Genomic DNA, 20612 nt, shown 5'->3' with positions numbered 1-20612 from the left:
GGATATAAATCTCCGTTAAAGCTATTTTGACACAAATGGCCGGCCATATTCATCAACATGAAAACACGCCATGCATATAATTTTATTTCGTTTATACGTGCATCTGTTTATAGATTAAATTTTTGCACTTTGCAGTGTTGCATTTATTTTCAAACGATCGCAGCATTCAACTCAAATTCACGCAACAAAACAAATTATAAAAGGTTTCTTCAATGTTTTTTCTTGAAAGAAACATCCTAAATGATGAATTGGTACCTTCAAAAAAACAACCAAAAATGTGGATACTTTTTTCTTCAGAAACCACATTCACAATCTTCAGGGGAGAGTTTATTCTAATAATTTGCAAATTGTTTCAAATACAGCCTCCAACTTATAAAAAAAATACCAAGTGTTACTAGGGGCAAAACTTGTCGAAAATTCATATTCGTCTTTGAAAAGGGGATTGCAACTAGAATGCATTCATGGTGACGAACTTTTTGATGGTTCATTGTCCAAAAAAAAATCACATGGCATTGAAATCTTTTTCACCTTTCTTCCGCAATCCAGTCCATCAAAATGAATCAAATTTAGACAACATATTGTCAGAAAAGAAAGCATAATTTACTGGTTTTCAAACATCCACAGAACGTGAATAAAACTACATCACTATACCCTGTAATGAAGCACATTCGACAGAGTGTTACACGTAACACGTTATAAAAACCCAAGAAGTTTTGCAGAAAAATCACCCAACTGATCTTTAACATCACCCAGTGCCGGTCGGGCTCGCGTTTGATGTTTCCCTGTCACGATCTGACTGGAGATTTCAGGGATTACCAATTAAAGAATATAAGAAATAAAAATATTAATTCTAAAAAAAACATGGAAGGCTTAATATCACCGGTAGGCGAAGAAAAGGCTTTAATTGATATTGCTACTTTAATGATGGGTATTAGCAAGCTCAAGTGAACCATAGATGAGTAGAATGGTGTAATGTAAAATTCTGACCCTAAGAAAACCAGGCTCCTCGACCTTATGCGTATGATTATGGAGCTTGGAAGTGAAGTTTATTGAAACTAAAGTGGGAATGAGACTGAGTATACACTTTAAAAAAGATACTGGATTGTTTGGTAGTCTAGATTCTCCTATGACATCGGCACGCGTAGAAGTTTGGACCACACTACTCGAGCTTCTCTTCTTAATTAAGGTCTGTTCCTATTTCCTGGTGATTACTTTGCTCAAAGTTGAGATCGTCGGCTCTTCTCGCAACCACACAAAGCTCTGAAGAAATACGCCCCGTGGTTCTACCGCGAACCTTCAAACCCTCGCTCGTGCAAATTCTCAAGCAGTCTTGATGTACAAGAATCTGGGCCTTTCATGAAAAGGCTTTTCCTGGAAAGTGTGTTTTAGCTAAAACTTTTAACTTCAAAAACGGGGCAAATAGTTATACAGGTGGCATATCACATGTTTGCCGCATCGCGTTGGTGGGATAGAATGGGGGGCATCAGTGTAGAGTTATTAAGAGCATTGTGAGTGCGATTGTCTCCGATTGAAAAAGTTAGTTCTGTGTAATCATCGTTTGAAATTTTCTGGAGGATTATCTTCTGCAATTGAATGCAGTCGGATTGTGCCTGTCACTTTCTTGCGATCGAATGAAACTTGTGTTAGCCCTTGTCCGAATCGCTTGGCTGCGGCTAGAAATCACACACGAGTCTATTGTTGTGCATGGCCGCAGCCAGTTTCCATGAAGTTGCATGCAATGCCAAGCCACTGTCATGTGATTCGGACACGGCCTTATTTTGCCTACTTGTGGCTTACGCCGCCCCGCCCCATATTCTATCCCACGATGCACTGCGGTAAATACAGTGGTATATCATTTAGTACATAGGGCCATTGGTTGGCTACAGAAGGAGACAACCAAGGCAAACAATGCATCTGACTTCCTGCTATTAATTAAAACATTAATGTGGTGGCCGCGGTTACGTTACTCCTGGACATTCTCTGTGGCCCCCCTTAATGGCTGCAGACACAGCAAAAATTTGTGTACGTAGCAAGGTTTCCGGGGAAGCTGTGGTAGTCGAAGAAACCTCAACATAATGCTTTCCACCATTGAAGGGGGCCGTCGGGAATGTCCCGTGACAGCATCACCGGCTTCATCTACATGCTGTAGCCGAAACCATCCATGTTAAATAGGCCGTGTGGCCTGTGCTACCTATTCCAAACCATTTCTGACACGAGCGTAACGAGACCAGCGTACAATGCAGTTTTTGCCATGGGTTTTGGCTCTTAATGTTTTAGGCCTATAGTTTCTAGAAGAAGATGCTTGAGGTTGCTTTTCTACAAACGTCAACCGTCGCGGTTTCAGAATATGGAACATTTTGCCAACAAAGTCTTATTGGACCACCTTTTGTAGTGTTCTTATTTTGCCGTCAAGCGGAATCGACACCATCATTAAATTACTACACTACCGTATAGAGACAAGGTAGTCGGGCGAGTCAACAGATTTTTAGGTATCAACAGCAACTGGGATAAAGTACCGTCTGATTACGAGGAAGCTGTCCCGTCACCTGGATGAAAAGTGCCTACACAGACTACGGACAATGCCTTTGTCCCCAATGAAGCCTCCGGCGGCCATTTTAATGTGCCGAACACAAATGAGATGGTTGGCCCGGGTGCCATTGGAACAATAGACCTCTATCATGGGGCAGCCATCTTGCATTTCTGTACTGAACAAACAACGTTTAGAGTTGAAACACTTCTTTTGTACTCACTTTTTCCACACGCTCATCCCAGGACATGTTTATTAAAAATGTGTTTGGGAATGTATTTAAACGCTAAACGCTTTTCTATTGTACATGCTCAGCTTTATTTGACATATGAAGCAAGACATGGTATGGAGAGCGCCCCCTACCTTTGTGTCGGTCACTGTTTGATCGGAATCTCAGGAATTCTTTATAAACATCTAGTAGGAGGATGTGTTAGGTAACAATAGTCTGGAGTGTGTATAGGGATTGGACATGTAAAGGGGCTGGTTCCCCTCCGTTCCATATCTTGCTGGCTATATTTTTTGAAATCTGCTGAGAATTTTAACACATTCCTAAATGCATAACATAACCATGTCGCGGTTAAACCTTTTTAAAAAGTGGTTACCAAAATGTGTACAGAAATGTATTTAAACTCCAAGCGTTGTTTTTACAGTGTACCATTCAAAAATAACCAAACTGAGGCTGGGAGAATAATAGCCTGTTCCCTTTTATCAATATGTGAAGTTGTATCATTATTACCAACAGCTTTACCGGGAACAGGACAAACATGGCAGTCGGTATTACCTTTGCATCTGGCACAGTAAGATGGCCGGCAGTGGCTTCAATGACCTCTGTGTACCGATTAAGGAATTTTGGGTCCCGATTTTTTAATGTGAATTCTGTTACACGAAATCACTCATACAGCACACAGAAGACGGCATTTTAAGTCACGCACCAACAGAGCATACACTCTTAACACACTTCCTTGGGAGTCTTTTGACACAATGAAATATGTGCACACGCACTATTAGGCAAGACACGGCGTAAGTTTAGGGCTACACTTTAGGCATCACTGTTGACGAAACAATGACATACATTGTAGGCTAAAACTTTGTACTTTCCCCTGTCAAACTCATTTATACAGGTTTCTGTACTTATGACAGCGATGTGCGTAATATAACTTTACAGGAAAGGGTTCTTCTGAGAAAGAAAATTTCTAAAAACTTTTAAGGTCTTTTTAAAATTTCAAACATCATTCATTATCCTCCCTCCCTCTTTCATGTGACCTTTAACCCGATAGCTTTGGGTGTACCAGGTCAGGTGTCATAGAACAAATAACGAACAGATCTTTTTTTTAATAAGGTCGATATCATTGCCCAGAATAGTTGGAGACATTGGGAATGTTAAAGACATTTGTCTACTTTCGCAAGCTTCGTCAGATTAACGTATTACTTTCCCAGTTACACACATCGCTTACTGTGCTAAAAGCAACACTGGTGAATAGCCTCTAAGAGAAATAGTGTACAAAATTGTGTTATCATACTCTGTAATAGTTACAATAATCTGTGCATTTATGGAATACTGTATGTGCACTTGGTTAAATACACGATTTGTTTTATAAGACACTGTTCCATGCAAGGATACGATCTCTTTGTGAGTCTGTATGGTTCTGAAAAGAACCGGGAGGAACGTTGAGTTCCTCGCGGTTCTTTTCCGAACCATACAGACTCACAAAGAGATCGTATCCTTGCATTTTCAACGTTCCTCACGGTTCTTTTCAGAACCATACAGACTCACAAAGAGATTGTATCCTTGCATGGTGCTACCGTAAGCTTTCCACCTCAGTTGTCTGTCACCATGAACAGCTTGAAATCCCAAGACACTGTTCGTTCTTGAAACGATTCAGCATGTACTTGCATAATGTCGGTTGTCCTGTTTGGCAGCCGTCATACATCGAGGACGTGGTTAAGGTATGATATATAACAAATGGCGAGTCTTAGAATCTCGATTTTTGAAAGTTTCTTGTCTGGGGGTAGCGTGGGCAGCAGTTTGCGGAGCTCTCCGAACGCCACGTTGAAGGCCTCCACCCGGATTCGCTCCCGGGTGGCGTGGGCCGTGCGGTACTTGGTGGTGGCCCGCCGTCGACGGCGCCTCTCCTCCCGCGACAGCTGCGCCTCGGACCGCTGGTGCTGGGCCACCCCACCCCGGCAGGTGGTGTTGCTGTTGGTTGTGGCGGCCGTAGTGGTTGAGCTCATATTCTCGTTCTGCCTGGCCTCGAGCTTGGCCTCGAGCTTAGCCCCGCACGAGATCTCGCGCGGCTCCTCCTTGACGGCCGCCGGTAGAGGGAGCACCATGCTCGGCATGGACGACCTGGTGGCTCTCATCGATCGTGTGACAGCTCCCCCACCAAAGATGTAAATTTTGGTTGCGCAACCGAAGTTTACGTAATCAACAAGACATTGACAAGAATTATTATTTTTTTAAAAAGGGGCACGGGTGAACGAAAACAGCTTGTTCCAGTTCGGTGGAGAAGTATCAACATCCACTGAAAAAAAGAGGTGTCTTCTTGTCCAGACTACGAATTCTTCCGATTTTTTGTGAAACAATCTTCGAATGGCAATGTGATTGTCATATTTACCCCGAAGTCTCTCATTCAACCTGCAGCAAGTGAGAAAAAAAATAAAGAGAGAAACTTGTAATTACCAATCTTATACCTTAAGAAATACACCCGGAAGTTCAATGCGTCTTGGCGGACAGGGGTATTCTTCAAGCGCAAAACAAAGCGGTGCTTAGCCAAGTGTCCTGATTACGAAGAGAGTAGTCTTGAAACCAGTCACGAGTAGCGTGCGGCACAGAACTTTGTTGTTTAATGATGCTACAGGCACATCCATTTGTGTGTCAGACAGCTCAACAGAGACGCCCCCAACTCGGTTTTGCTGCAATTAAGAGCGGGACCAAGAGAGGGCGGAATTTTCCTTGCAACCGAGGCTCCTCGAGTGGGAACTGCCCTTCTGCGCTGGTCCACGAACAACTATGAAATGCACGCGTTACGGTTGCATTACTGAAGTCGCCTGTCCATATGCCCGTCAACACTTGCGCCAAGCGTTGCATATCCGTCAAAATCGCTCCCGCGGCGATTGTGACGTCTGAACGCAACACACACGTGTGTTATGTTAATGGAATCGATTTTTGTGTCTATGAAAGTGAAACGCATAAGCGCATCGCATACGCAACGCACCCAAAAACGTATGGAAAGTCCCCTTAACACCCAAAATGAACACTCCCCACCATGTTGGCTCTTTTCAACCGATGAGGGGGTGCTTCTGCTCAAGGCGGAAATACAGCACAGTGCACCCTTCTGTAATCGTAGAGTACTATCCTATTTGCTGAGTAAATTTTGGAAGTGATTTTAAAAAGTTTTGGAATCTGGGTCTCACAATCTTGATAACATAATCATTATCATCATTTTTTTTGGCGGGGGACAGGGATCCAACTATAGGCCTACTGCAGGGACATAGCCTTCACAACGTGGGGCAGTAGTGGCTGATATTCTCCAGGGTTCGACAACAAAGGCAAACGAGCTTGAAAATTCCTCCCCCGTTTCCTCCTGCTAAAATTCAAGGAAACAACCAAAATCCTATGAGCATATTTTATCAAAATCACCCACGAGTTCCCCTTCGGGCAAAGCTGAGAACAATAACGAAATTATGTTTTACCAAAGCATCCACTTTGTTGGTGTCAAACAATATCATAAATAAGTAATAAGGAGATTGTTTCCATCATCCATAATACAGATAGCCATCTCAGTACCGGATCCAAAATAGAATGATCTATTATGGATATGGAGCGCCCCGGGGGCAAAATGACAGTTTTTGGTTTCGCTGTTTTACATTTTAAGCGTTGTGCGGGAGACTAGGCGAGCCAGCCGACTTACCCATGGGACCCGGCCTTGCTTTCCTTGCTGCTACTGACTCGGTCAGAAGAAGCCAAGTGTTATAGGATATCCCCCTACCTCGCCTTCACAGAATCAGTAACAATGGAATTGATGTACATCGTGAAATGATTACGTGGCGTGATTATGATAGCATCGGCTGTTCCATGTCGTTTGGTTGATCGACGCTTTTGCACAGGAAGCTTATATTCACGACTCACGCAGCAGCAGTTCGTGATAAAGCTAGCAACGTTGCTGTACATGATGTCCATCACTTAAGTTACGTACGTGCTAATTCGACCGTAGTTGGCAAGTTTGTTTTGTCACATTGCATACAATACTCTCAATACTTGCTCAGCAGACGTTTCACGTAGTTTTTGGTAGTGTCTATTGATTAGAGTACTTACCGTTAGGGGAGACAGGAATACTTGATTTAATTTCATATACTTTTGAATCATTCTTTCGTTTCCAAGTAGAATTATGGCCAACCGCGAGCTGGTAAAACCGGAGGTCTCGCGTATCGTCTGTTAGAAACGTCTGTTTGACTGTGGTGGAGTTTTGTGCTGCGGAAATGGCAACTTCAACATCAGCTTTTGCTCTTCGCCCATGGTCTGTGATGTCCAGGGACAAGTTCCCAGCGGAAACGGGGACTCACCCAGGACAATTTCCCCTCTGAGCTATGAGACGTATGGACTTGTCCCCTCCACCCTTTCAGGGCTAAAAGTGTTCCTCACGAAATTTTGTGAAGGAAGCGCAGGTGTCGCAAATATGTGCGGGTTGTTATCTTAATCATTTGGTGCTCATACATTTTTGCCCACGTATCATGGCTCAAGCGAATGAAAGTGGCCTGTGTTATCGCTCAAATAGGTTCTATCAGACCATTCGAAGAAATGACAGTCACCTGGTTCGCAGAAATACCCCCCCCGGGTTACGGAGACGAGCGATTGAGGCACTGAAATGCCGGACATCAATCGGAAAAGTGCAGGGTCATCAAGAGTGGGCATTCTCCTGCCCACAAATATTATTAACCACCATCTGATGATCACCCGTGACTCATCAACGGCACGGGATTTAACGAGAAGTGGCGTTGATGTCTGTTCCTCCCTCGCTCAGCGCGCGGTGTCATTGCATTAAACTTTCATCGGTGAATTATTGTTACCGGGGCATATACAGGGGGTGGCGATGCCGTTATTCCCAAGCGGGTCTTTTACATAATTTGCGACCTAGGCTCGATGCAGTGGACGTTCAGAGCCGACATAGCCCGGCGATTTATACTTATTACATCCCCGGATGATGATGATGATGGAGAAGAAGCAGAGAGTGGATTAAGCGGAGGGAGTGGGCCAGACACAAAGGGGCCTTTTTATCAGAATCGCGGCTGCGAACCGACTGCGGCTCCAAGTTTCGGCAAGCGACTCCCAACCAGTTTCAAACAAGAAATGAAGTGAAATGAAAGCACTTCAACCTTTCGCGTCGTATTAGACGGGTGGAAGTTGCTGTCGAAGAACCTAGAACTGCCGCCGGCTTGAAGGGTCTCACTAAATTCAAGATGCTGAAGTGTGAAGCCGCAGCTCAGTCAACGAACAAACAATACATACATATTGCTCAAAACTTCGGTGACTTTGTTTTTGACTGGTGTGATTGGTTTCAAAGATATCAAAAGAGTTACTGACCCCTTTCCCCTCGCCATCGGAACGACATACCGGCCGTTTTTGTCTACCCATCCCCTCTCATGCATATCAATGCCAACTGTCACACATCCCCGGGGAGGAACTCTCTGAACCAACACAGGTAACCCCTGGGGATCCCCTCTACAAATTCGCTACAAGCGCGCGTCCGCCCGATGCGCCAGAGGTCCCGGGCTGTTGACAGTCTACTGTCCGCGCCATTTACTACCCCGTCTGAACTGACGGCGCAACGCGGCCGCTTCGCGTACCGTAGACTTGATTCGAGCCCATAGTGTGTCCACGGGCGACTGACTCGATCGAAATTGAGAAGTAGCTTGCCCGAGACACTTGAGTTGGAGTTCTCTCCGTTTCACCAACACTGTTAAATATCACTGAGCGGTGAAGTTCGTGATTTACAAAAAAATAGTCAAGAGCAGGTAGGTTAATGAACATTACGGCTTCATATTACCATACTTGTCTAAGACATTACGTTTCCCTTAATAACATTTCCGCATTGAGTAGTGTGAAGAAATTAAACGACATATGAGCAACTGGGTAACGATAAATGTAAATTCACATTGTATACGAAAACCGAACCGTGGACATCTGTGTTAAACATCGTCGTGCAATTTATACGTGATATAGCGACCTGCGTGCATGTATAGTTTCAAAGTCTAATTCTACAATAGCGAGTGACAAAGTGGATTTTTTTGTAAACACGCGGGCAAGTTATTAAAGGTGTGCGATATGTTACCACGGAGATAATATCAATACCACACATCCTGTGGCCGAAGGCAATCTTTGTCCGTCGGTTTCAAGACTGGAATCGAGGCTAAAGTCTCATTCATCGATGATGGCTTATGCACGGTTCCTTGCCCAACGGAAACGGAGAGTCGCCAGGGACAAAACAGGTCTGGAATGAAGAGGCGTGGACGCGCGTCGTGTCGTCACAGGTCGGCTTGGTAGACGAGTCAGGGGATTTCGGAGGATTCGCACAGTTGGTTTTTCGAATAGTTCTTGATGACGAGACAAGCACTCTAATGATTCTGATTCTGATGTCGAGTTGCACTGTTTTAAGCCATGGTATTACACACTCATGAAAGATTGGTCATTATTGACTCTCGTAGAAAAACTTCGTCTTTTAACGCGGCTCATTTGTCCTTGCGGAACCTTAATAAAAATTTGAAAGAAATCACCCAGGCAAAAAAGTACCTTTCGGTAACACATTTGTCGTACATAGACTTAAATATACGGAGTGGTGCATTAGGGAAAAAATAACTACAAGCTAGGTGCATTTGACTGTCTTGGGTGAATTCATTTCAAAAATAAAGTTCAAAGAAAACAGAAAAGAGACTTTCTCGAAAGTTTTTCTATGCTCCCAAGCAACAGACAGTTCCTGAAGATACGTTTCTACGATATTGGAGACCCCTCTTTAGAATATTTACATAACGTATGCCACAGTAGTACCAGCAGAAAAAAAGGATCGCCGCTCGAATTTCTTAAGACAATGATTGGTATTGCTCCGACAGTTACCTCAGGTCAAGATTCGAGAGACAAAGAGAAAAAAATCATAATTAACAATCTTGTTGAATTAACTCGGTTAAGAATCACATTATTCCACCGTCCAGCTATTAACTACACGGCCTTGGATGGGACTCTTTAATTAGGACAGACGGCAAATTAACATCGGCCGCGGACGAAAATATTGCACTTTTATCACAACACGAATGCGCCGGGCGCGGGACGTCGAGGCCCGCCGCTCGAGGTCGCTTATCGACGGCCATCTGTCGCGGCTGTTCCTGCTCAAAACAGGAAAAAAAAAGATCCACGATAGAGTCTTCCGCGGCAGCGCAATTTCTCCTGGTAGGCCTATGCGTGTGCTTCCTGGCGGACTTGTAATATTATTCATTGGTTATGACGAGTTGTTGGATTTATTTTGTTATGAACGTAGATTCGCAGGAAAAAAAGTAGCCAATGAATGAATAATTAAGCACACCCAAAAGTAATGGAAACAAAAAATCACAGTACGCACCCACGTCTAGCATATACACCCAAAGTGATTTGATCTGAAGAAGGAATCTTAGTTACTGTTTTTCTGCTACTTGAAGTGTTTGCAGACAATGCCATTTTCTCCCTTTTCATATATTGTAAACTAAACAAAATGTTTATGGCCACCCCAATCCAGCTCCCATATTTTGGGAGTAGATATTACTTTCAAAGGGTCACTGGAAATTAAAACACGCGTTGATAAATTATGGCGCGATGGTTTTGATCTGGAAAGAAGACAATTAACCGACCAAAACACAGTCGTCAAAGGTATTGAGGAAAACAAGGACTGTGGGAACCCAACATTTCCAATCAGTTGCGTGAAAACAAAGAACAGGCTTTTCCAACACCTTGAGTATCGCGGGGGGAAATGGCGACGAACATAAACAAATTTTTACCAAAACGTACCAAAAAAGTGACTATTCCCTGAAGAGGAAAAACACACGCTTGAAGCCCCACTCCGCCAAATTCAATTTAACGCTGTGTATACAGTCAAAAAGTCAGAACTCGGCACATCGGCGGCTACGTGCACCCGGCAGATACGGGCCGTCACCGTACGGCCACAGGCCCGGCTGTGTATGTACCCAGCGAGGAGTCCCCGCCGGGAGCCCACGGCGCGATACGCCGTGGAGGACTCGGGCTTGTTCGAACCCAATTTCCCCGGTCTTTGATTCAATTACGCTCCTTTGCTCCGCCACGCATTTTATTTGATAAGGGTTGAATTGACAGCGAGTATATATCTGATATTTCCTTCTGTTGGAACGGTGGCCACCCCCAAAGGATAGGATGACTGTTGCCACGAACTGAAAATAGGAAATTTGACTGGAATTGGCGAGAAGGGGAAATAGAGCCAAAAGAGGAAAGTCAGAAAAGAGGGGAAATTAAACTTCCACATTTCTTCCGACTCCAGTTCTCTCACTTTCAGTGTATTAACATTCATAATGGATTGGCTTCACGCGGTAAGACAGATTTTGACAGTGGGTGACGGAACAGAGATGACCACTGGCAAATTTTTATGGACAAAAGGGAATTTTCATTTGCCATAACATAAGAATCGATATGCACGACTTCTTCCACACCGCTACAGCCAGAAACAAGTTGGCATGAAATAACGACACTATTCATGATCTCATTAATTGCAACTATAGGCGGGACGTTTGAGTGAGACGCTGGGCCCGAAAATTCACCAGATTGCCTCATTTTTTTCCGAGGCAGATTACAAGTTTAGACTTCTTTTTGAGCGACATCTGTCACGAAATGCTTGCCCCGACGAATGCGGCGATCAGCGAGCGCGTGGCACCCATACTGACGGGGATACTCAGCACAATAGACGGCACGTGCACCGGGCTCGTGGCACGGCGAAACGTGTACACGTACAAGGCTAGTCTGCTCAGCTATGCACCGCAAGAAACATTACCACACACACGCTGTACTTTTTTTACGTGCAACGTGAGCGCGCCACGTATTAAACCGCACAACGGTTAATTTGTACATATACCCGAAACTTAAATGCCAACGCGGCTGTCGAAAAAAAATAATTTAACAAACTCATTTTACATAGAGTACTTATTTTCAAACAAAGCGGTAGTTTTGATTCCACCACGACACTATTCATGCTTGCTTTGGCCCGGCTTTACTTCCAACATAATGAAGTTGGCGCTGATTGTCCTGTTCTGTAAACCAGCTTTCTCCATCATGCATTGTGCGTCCCCGAAAGCCTCATAAGTTTGCATCTCATTAGCCAACTAAAAGAAGACCAGACGGGGTATGGGTCACTGCCAATTCATGCACCATTGAACGGTCTTCCTGGGCGGCCGGTTGAAATAGAGGCTTAATTTTCCACGCCCTTTTCCGTTTGGCCATGGAAGGGCGGATTCAGAACCAAACTTCTTGGGGAATGTTTCGGGGGAGGGACGAAAGTGAGTTTTTTCTTATGTTCATTTCTGAGGTGCGAGTCTCGGGGGGATTTTGCAAGCTATCGGGAAAAAGGGACAAATAAACCCCAAACTTTGTTTGAATAAAACATGGAGGTGGACCCCGCCCTCCCCCGTCCATCACATCGTCCCGCCTGTCCACTTATTTTATCGTGTTTTTTAGGCGTTAATTATCCATGCCGTACAGGGAGAACTGGAGCGGCAGAGTTCTCGTCACTGCGCCACTCACGCGTGCTGTCAATCTGCCCCTTCCCCCGTGGCCGTTGTGGTATTCATCCTCTGCTATCCTGCACCCATACATGCCTGGCACTGCATGCCATCCACCAACGGGGGCAGAGGAGGTCGTTTCTATCATAGGGCCTGTTTTCTTCAGACGGATCTGGATTACGACCCGTGATCCATCGCTGGCTTGCGGACACAAGACTCGCCTAACGGATGGTGCGAACCAGCGCTAGGATCACTGATCGAGATCCAGATCCGTGTGAAACACACAGGCCCTAAATCTGGATCAGTGACCCGTCGTTGGTTCACTGATACCAGAACCCGCCTAATGGATGATGTGAACCAGCGTTAGGATCACTGATCGAGATCCAGATCCATACGGTACAAACAGACCCTAAATCTGGATCAGTGACCCGTCGTTGGTTCACATGACACCAGAACCCGCTTAATGGGTGGTGCGAACCAGCGTTAGGATTGCTGATCGAGATTCAGATTTGTGCGAAACAGGCAGGAAGTTGGTTGGTGATAGCTTTTCACAGGCTCATATTATGGTTTTTCTTCTGCCTCGTATTATCGCTTGTGAAGTCGTTGGCATGAGATGTACAGCTTGTTCGCACACCATGATGAGCGATGTTACTTCACCACGGACTGTTACTTCAAAGCGTGACGGTGTAACCCAACGCGCACCTGCTTGTACGGTATTCAATGGTTGATAAACTATATGCTTGGCCACCACTGCAGCTCAGAGCTGTAATATAGAGAGAGTAGCGACAACTTCAGATTTTGGAAACAAAATGGCGGTTAATGACACATTATGTGTACAGTACGGCATGCAGCTATTGTATAGTAACTGCTCATGTGTACTGACGCATAATCCACCATTTTGGTTCCAATAGTTATTATTGAGACACCCATGTCGCAACCCTGTCTATAAAGTACCTCTGCTGCAGCTCAACCAAGAAATACCACACGGGATACTTTTTTAATTCATGCGACCAATCGTAACCAAAACGAACTCAACATACGTCCTACAGTGCAATACTCAAGTAGCAGCCAGACACGATATTGATAAGAAGCGATTCAGCACTGGATATTTGCTTGTTTTGCTAACTTGTGTGAGATTATTCCAGACTTGTCCTCGTCGGTTTCCTGCAAGACATCGTTCGTTGGAATATATATCTTCAGCTCCCAATCGACAGTGGAGGATATTTTATTGGAAATATGCACCATATTGTCAAACAGTTTGACGAGAATCGCTGTGTTTACACTGTGCACGTGCCAAGACACTTTACACATTGTCGCTATCTATCGCGACGTGTCTCCTGCCCTACACTAACAAGTGGGCTACTCTAAAATTTTAATACTGAGCTCTGAAGCCTCGACCTACACCCAGGAACTCGACATCATGGAGTCACATCCTGAAGCCGAAAGCCGTGGTTTCAGAAAGGCCCGAATTCGTGTTCTCCCCCCCCATCAAGTTTTCCATCCTGTTAAAAAAAAAAATTCCCTCTGTGCAGCCTAGCGTACAGTGCCGGTAGTTCGATAACCACCGCTACCATGAAACTTTAATGAAGCCACGGTTCCGATGCCTAGGTAGGATCCCCTCGGCGGTCGACACGTCGTTCCGTATGCACAACCACCGGGGTAAAATAATGAAGGAATTAATAAAATAAATTCCCCGTCTTGTGGCGTTTACCGCAGACTTGCACGCCGAGCATGCACGGGGGAAGATTCCGACGGGTCGTGACAGCGCCGACGTGCTTGACATGTTAATAATTAGTCGGGCCCGAAAAGAAAAAGAGTTTATCCCATGTTTCATCGGATTTTTTAAACGCGTCGAGAGAATTTATTTGAATATGAGATAAGATTGATTACACTTCAACTGAGAAGGACCCACGCAAGGCCGGGCAACCATGGAAAGGTTGAAATCGAACCTGCGAGTAGTCACTTTTTCCCATTTTCAATGGCAAAAAAACTTCAGTTATCTGTGAATGCGAAATCTCTGTGTTTCAAATGTTGAAGAATATAAGCAAAGTTAGCCCCCAAGTTCATACTTTCGATATCATAGGATAATCGATTCCACAAGGCACCATCAATTATTGATGTTATTTCACATAAAGCGTAGGACTGCCAACCTCACATTCCATGCAAGTGCGACATATTAAAGTTCGATCCCATATCTACTCCAACTAGGTGATGTGAGATTCGATAGAGTTTGGTATCGTCACCCAGCAAAATTGTCTCTAACTTCAGATTGACCAAAATGCACTACTGTCTTACCGAAGCCGGTAGAAATTTGTTATGATTTGCTATCTCCTCAGGGTTTTAATGACCCAGATGCTTGACGTGACGCCAACTGTGAGCCCCATCCTCCTCTGACTTTGAACGAATAAAAATATTGAATTTTAACCTCACTCAGCAACCTCGCTAGCATTCCCCGTCTTTTGCAATCGGGGATCGTAATACCGTGGATTTTTTCCTGATCTTCTTTTAGGGGGCTGAAGGGGCTTGCGCTTCTAAGGGTAATCTCTACCGTTCTGAGGCTTCAATGTCGCTCATTTATTCCAACTTCTACTCCAGTTTGTGAGCAGTGGCGTAGCCAAGGGAGCGGGGAAGGGGGAGTGCCCCCCCATCACGTGAACTCTTGCACCCTTTGTTCCCTTCTGAGAAAAACCTAACTACGCCTCTGTCCGCGAGATTAAGACGAAATGAACACCGCTCCCGATTGACCCTTTTTCCAAACCACAAGAAACAGAGATTTCTTGCTCGTAGGCCCCGTGATACTTTCACGGTTGGCGAATCTCTCCCTCGGCTATTACGAGGAAGGTTCAAGACGTTGTAATACCAGTCTAATTATGATACACTATACAGGAAGTAATTAACATTGAGACTGACGTGAAACGGATCACAGTAGTAAGGGATGCACGTATAGTCTTCATCTCGTTCCTTTTCTACTTAGCAAGAATCATATTTTTTTATCTGCACAAGTTTTTTTTTTTTTAAATTTTAAACGGAGGTAGGGTATTTCTGCCTTTTGTTGCGGAGGCCTTTCAGAGTTTCGTATTTCCAATAATGTACATGCATTTCAAGTAGAAATCCTTAAGCTACAGAGCACAAAATGTGCAAAATGAATGTTATGGTTTTGTTGCAAGGGTTGGGCACTTCTGCAAAGCAGGTGCGTCTAGAGCTTAATGAATGTTTCATGTACATACGAAAAAAAGGGATTTTTAAAAAAAAAGTCTTTATCTTCGGGCGCTCGAAGAGATTTTAGCGTTTCTTTTACATTAAATATTATTCATTAATGCGTGGTTTTTTATGGAAATCTTTAATAATTAAACAAAAAAGTACCGGTGATTCTGGCAAAGGACATTGACATGCCAGAAAAGTACACTAAATAATATATACAAATGATTTAAGTACAGAAGTTAACATAAATAATAATAAATCACCGAGGCGCGAGACTTAAAACCAAAAGGAGAAGTCACGTGAATGCCAGGTTATGCAGATGCGTCACTGAGAGACGCAGGTGCAGTAAACACAACACGAACGTTGATGACTGTATCGGCCGTGTGCATACCCATTTGAGGGCGCTGCCACGCCCAAGCAGCAAGCAGCGAGAATCTTTTCCCAGCGAACTATAGATTGCTACGGATCAGACCTGGGAAAAATGGCCTGAATTAAAATTTTCTGAATGCGTGCTTCCAAGAAGTTTGGGAACAGATCGGCGTCCAACTTGGATCACTCTGTATCGATAAGATTGCGCCATGCAGGGGCCTCAAAATTCGGTCGCAAAGTGGCTGCCGTGTGTGCACCACATATCTGCGTGGTCTGTGCGCGCGTCATGCTTGCCTGTGCTGAGTATAGTGGGCCAAATAGCCAAACTGCCAAACCATGTGACAAAGCTAGTATACTAACGCAAGAACAATATCTGTAATTGGTGATTAAAACCACGAGGCATAAGATAAATGTGTATTTCGGAACTAAGGGTACGTTTACAACTTTCAGAAGCTCTTTCAAAAGTAAAGATAACATAGTCGACAAAGATGTCGATTTCCTATCTGTTTTAGGTTGGACTTTTTCAAGACAATAAAACACTAAATACGAATGCGAAAGTTGGTCTAAAATTCTTTGCAAGACTATTATTTATACAGAATCGGAAAGTTTTTTAGGGAGAATATCAACATAGCAAAGTGTAGTTTGTTTCACGGTAAGGATTTTTTGAAGTTTGTTTAATTTTTAGAGAAGCCATTTTGTACAAAAGGCTGGCGATGAACAAAATTTCTTAAGATGGACCGAAACCAAGATATCCCCCAAAGTTTAACCCCGTGCTTCTGCGAGTCCATTTATCGATACCGATGTCTCGCTGCTAAAAAACAAACAAAAAAAAGTCATCAAAGTGGTACTGATTCGCCGGCGATTACTATCAGTTGTGTGATCACTGCCAGGTTAATGCAATTAACGACTATCGCGATGCCCGATCGCATTAATTGCGCACCAGCGATGGCCGATAGGATCTCGCCGAAGCCGACTGTTCACAGGTTTCTGGCGTTTGCAGGTTTTCTGAGGTGCTTCTTGACAACGCGCAAGCCTTTCAGGGAACACTAAGAGCCAACTATGACTCTTTTTTCTCAACAGCTTCGTACTTACAGCATCCAGGCAAATTCTCAATTGTTTAATGTATTTAAACTATATGGGTCTCATCAAACGTGCGCACGCGTTATCAAAGAAGCTTGAAAAACCCTATCAATTAGTGGTCAGGACTGTGAAGGCTAGACACCAGACCATTCACGGCTCTCAAGATGGACAGTGACAAACATGTGCCTTTGTTGCAGTTAATTTAATAGCTTTTGACTTGATTTCAGACTGGAGGTCTTGAAATCTTTTTTTTTAATAGTCTTGTGGGCTTCACTTATGCAAGTATAGTGCAGTATCCTTCCGGGTCTTCATCCAGTTTCAATGAATCCGTCTTCCTCTGTGCCTGACTGTGGCCCCCCGTAAGACCACCAAATGTACCCAGCAAGAAATGAGACTGAGGGGTACCCCCCCAACATGTCCAATCCCTATACACATTCCAGACTATTGTTACTTAACGCATCCCCCCCAAGATGTCTGAAAGGAATTCCCCAGATTCCTGCGAGACAATCACCAACACAAAGCAGGGGGGGTTCTCTCCGTCTCATACCTTGCTGCATATGAGCCCACGGGCACGTGCTTGGGCGGGATTCGAACTCAAAACGCAGAGACGGAGGGCGAGAAGAAACGAGAGGCATGACACAGTTACCGCCGTGCTGTGCCCACCGAGTGTTGGTTGTGCATGTTAGCTTTTGGTACAGTGCATCCTTCTCAATGCAAGGTCTCAGTCACGTTCGGCGGCTGTGGTTTAAGCAACTAAGTTCCGTTTGTTAGAGGGTGTCTTCAAATCCTTAACTCTTTTTCATATTTTTAGACACTTTATAACTAACGTAATCAGATTTCGCAACCTGCGTGTATCCCTACTCGTGTATACCATGCTTGGTGGATCGATGCAGTCTGTTTGTTTTTAGGTAAAATGCCAGTATACATGTAAGGTTCTTGTTTAAGGTTTGTAAAGATGAAGCAACCAGTCCTGATCTCGTGTCTCGTTGACATGAAACAAGTGGTCCTTTCATACTGCCGGTTTACAATTTCTGCACGAACCTTGTTGACCCGGCAGTTGGGAAAGTTTATTCCTTCAGTCCCAATATTGAGAACATGCAGTGGTCCAACGTTTTCGCCACATTTTGCGCTTGATGGACACCGGTCCTACCGTCGCTATTCCGACGGTTTTAGTTGCGTTTCAAGGACGATTTTACTTTCGAACGTTGGCAGGAGCTCAGAGGGAAAGTATAGGGTCCCGGATCTTTAAAAATCAGACACAGCGGTTACCCAGCACTGCAAGGTGCATGGCTCCTGCCAGATATCGATTTGAATTGATGCGAGATACCAGGCAGACAGAGACTCACAGGGGAAAAAATTGCTATGTTGACAAGAAGGCACTTGTTTTTAACTTGTTTTTTTTTTCTCGATTGTCTGTATAACCGTAAGAATTCACTCGTCAATAAGACAAGCTCTCGTCTTTTCAGCGTGAATGTTAGTTTTTCTGCATTGTCCATTGTCATTTATTATGCACCGAACTGGTTCCACGTTTACCTTGGAGGTTAAGAACAAAATCACAAGTTTGCATCACCGGTCGAGCCCATGACCTCTCAGCATACTATTATTTACAGACGTTTGAACACTCGGCCTCTGAGCTTGTTGAGGTGCTCTGGCTCATTGGAACCGATACATCGGTTGGAACTGCAGTTAACAAGTATACGGCAAACCGAACTATTTGTGTCATGATTGTGTATTTGTGTAATGATCTTGTCCTTTGACACTGTGAGTCAACGAATGGGCTATCTTGTCAATATCAATGAAACACGGAACTTGTTTGTCCAAGATGAAGTCTTGTTATGACCAGAAACCGCGCATCGAAATGTTTTCAGTTAACCTCGTAGCGTAAGCCGGACTACCGCATCTGGCCTAGAACTAATGCCGCTGTGTTCAGCCGATTAGCCGATAGAATGCTGCTTATATTTAGCAACTGTGTAATTATGTAACTGGTTGAATTCCTACAGTATTGGCCATGCATTTCTCTTTGCGAACAACTCAGGTTCACAATTTCCGTACTCTCCCTGTGCATTCCAAAAAGTTTGAGAATGAAATATACATTCTTCGGGCTTAACAGATATGACGACACTGAGAAAGAATCAGCCTGTCTTCAACATTTCAGCAAAGCACCCCTTACTCTGCTCAGTGACTTTGCAAGAAAACATAAATCCAGGCAAAAACTCAGAAGGGGTTTTCCCTGTTGTTGTCAACGAGTAAACTGGATTTTCGCCATGAAAATCGGACAGTCAACGAATGCCGTTTGTCGTCCACCGTGACCACGAGGGTGACATTTAAATTCCCAACAATGTAACCATTACTATGCAAAATATTCTATAATTAAATTTCTGGTGGAATGTTCTGAGGTTTTCACATCTAGAGCTATCACACTATCACATCTAACAAAAGAAGCACAGTGCAATAACAATGGACGGTCATTGTTAATGAACTGTGTTTCTTTCGTTAGACGTTCGTATAATGTCAGCTTCGTCCTTCTCTCCAATTTCTTACTGCATTGGATAAAAGAGTTCATTCCACCATTTGAAGATTAAAAACCAGACCTAGATTTAACAGGAGAACACAAATAATGTGGCACATGTATGCACACTGAGGTGAGGATGAAGTCACAGGATTATTATAGGGACACGGGCAGAAAACATTAATCGAACAAACCTACCTCAGCACCGAGAAAGTCTACCAACGGCTATACACCGGGAAGAGCCTGTCACGGCCCAGGCATTGGCGGGAAGGATCAGACGCTCATCCCCCAAATATACTCGCTGTTTGCCGGCATCGGTGCATCATTGTTACAGCGCTGACAAGATGACCCTTTCGAAGACAAGGTAAGAACGGGAGACGGAGTGCGACGATTGTGTCGTAACATAAGCTCTCCGTGATCAAGTGTCGACATGGAATGACAATAAATGCAGTACAGACGGGTCGTTTGGACTAATTCTCATCAAAAATTGAGCGCTAGTACAACCGGCTTTATGCTATTGTGAGGAGAGCTTTCTTTGCGTTATATACCGGAGATGAAACCACGGACTCTTCGTGAAACACGTGGTTGATAGCCGAAGCAGAAAGCCGCGCATCGTTCAGCCGTTGCATACTCCCGCGTCTGAACTAATCCTCTCGGCTCCATAAATATGCGCAGAATCTTACAGGAAATTGGCCGTGTTCTAGTGCGCGGGTTTTTAAGGTGGATATATAACGCCTGCCACCATTGGCTGGCGAGCTGTCCGTGTGCGTGAGTGACGGGGCCTCATTGGTTGGCGCGAGAGCAAAAGTGTGGTTGGTTTTTGTATCTGCCCCCCAATTTTACGCGCTGCAAGCTTGGCTCGGGCAGCGGTAGTGAGATGCATTGAAAAATGCGCATTCTGGTCTCTCGGGGCCCGGCCGAACCGGCCGCGCCATCTGTCTGTTTAAATCTCCACATCGTCGGCCACGAGAGGGTAACTAGGGTTGAAACAACAGGCCCGCAGAATTGGGCTCTTGAACCGTACTCCAGGTTTAAAGCGAACCTGGCGTAAAAAAAATAAATGTTACAATTTCTGAAAGCTTCTACGAAAAAAAAATATCACATGTACATCAGAAAGACAGACCGAATAGAAACACATCGTTCTCTACATCTGTCATTGTTGAC

General features: G+C 44.3%; 1 protein-coding gene across 1 annotated transcript; it reads right to left on the bottom strand.

Moving 5' to 3' along the window:
• Positions 1–305: 305 nt before the first annotated feature.
• Positions 306–20120, bottom strand: LOC110983909 (helix-loop-helix protein 15-like). Its single transcript, XM_087142622.1, has 2 exons — positions 19647–20120; positions 306–5162 (listed from the first exon to the last, which is right to left on the bottom strand). The coding sequence occupies exon 2, from the start codon at positions 4886–4888 to the stop codon at positions 4451–4453; it is 438 nt and encodes a 145-aa protein (XP_086998748.1). The 5' UTR covers positions 4889–5162; positions 19647–20120; the 3' UTR covers positions 306–4450.
• Positions 20121–20612: the final 492 nt, after the last annotated feature.

This window comes from Acanthaster planci, linkage group LG10 (genome assembly GCF_054643075.1).
Source record: "Acanthaster planci isolate LZ-2023a linkage group LG10, COTS_SCS, whole genome shotgun sequence".
In the NCBI taxonomy this organism is placed as follows: domain Eukaryota; kingdom Metazoa; phylum Echinodermata; class Asteroidea; order Valvatida; family Acanthasteridae; genus Acanthaster; species Acanthaster planci.
The sequence above is the reverse complement of the archived record's forward strand: the minus strand, read 5'-3'. Positions and strand labels throughout refer to the sequence as shown.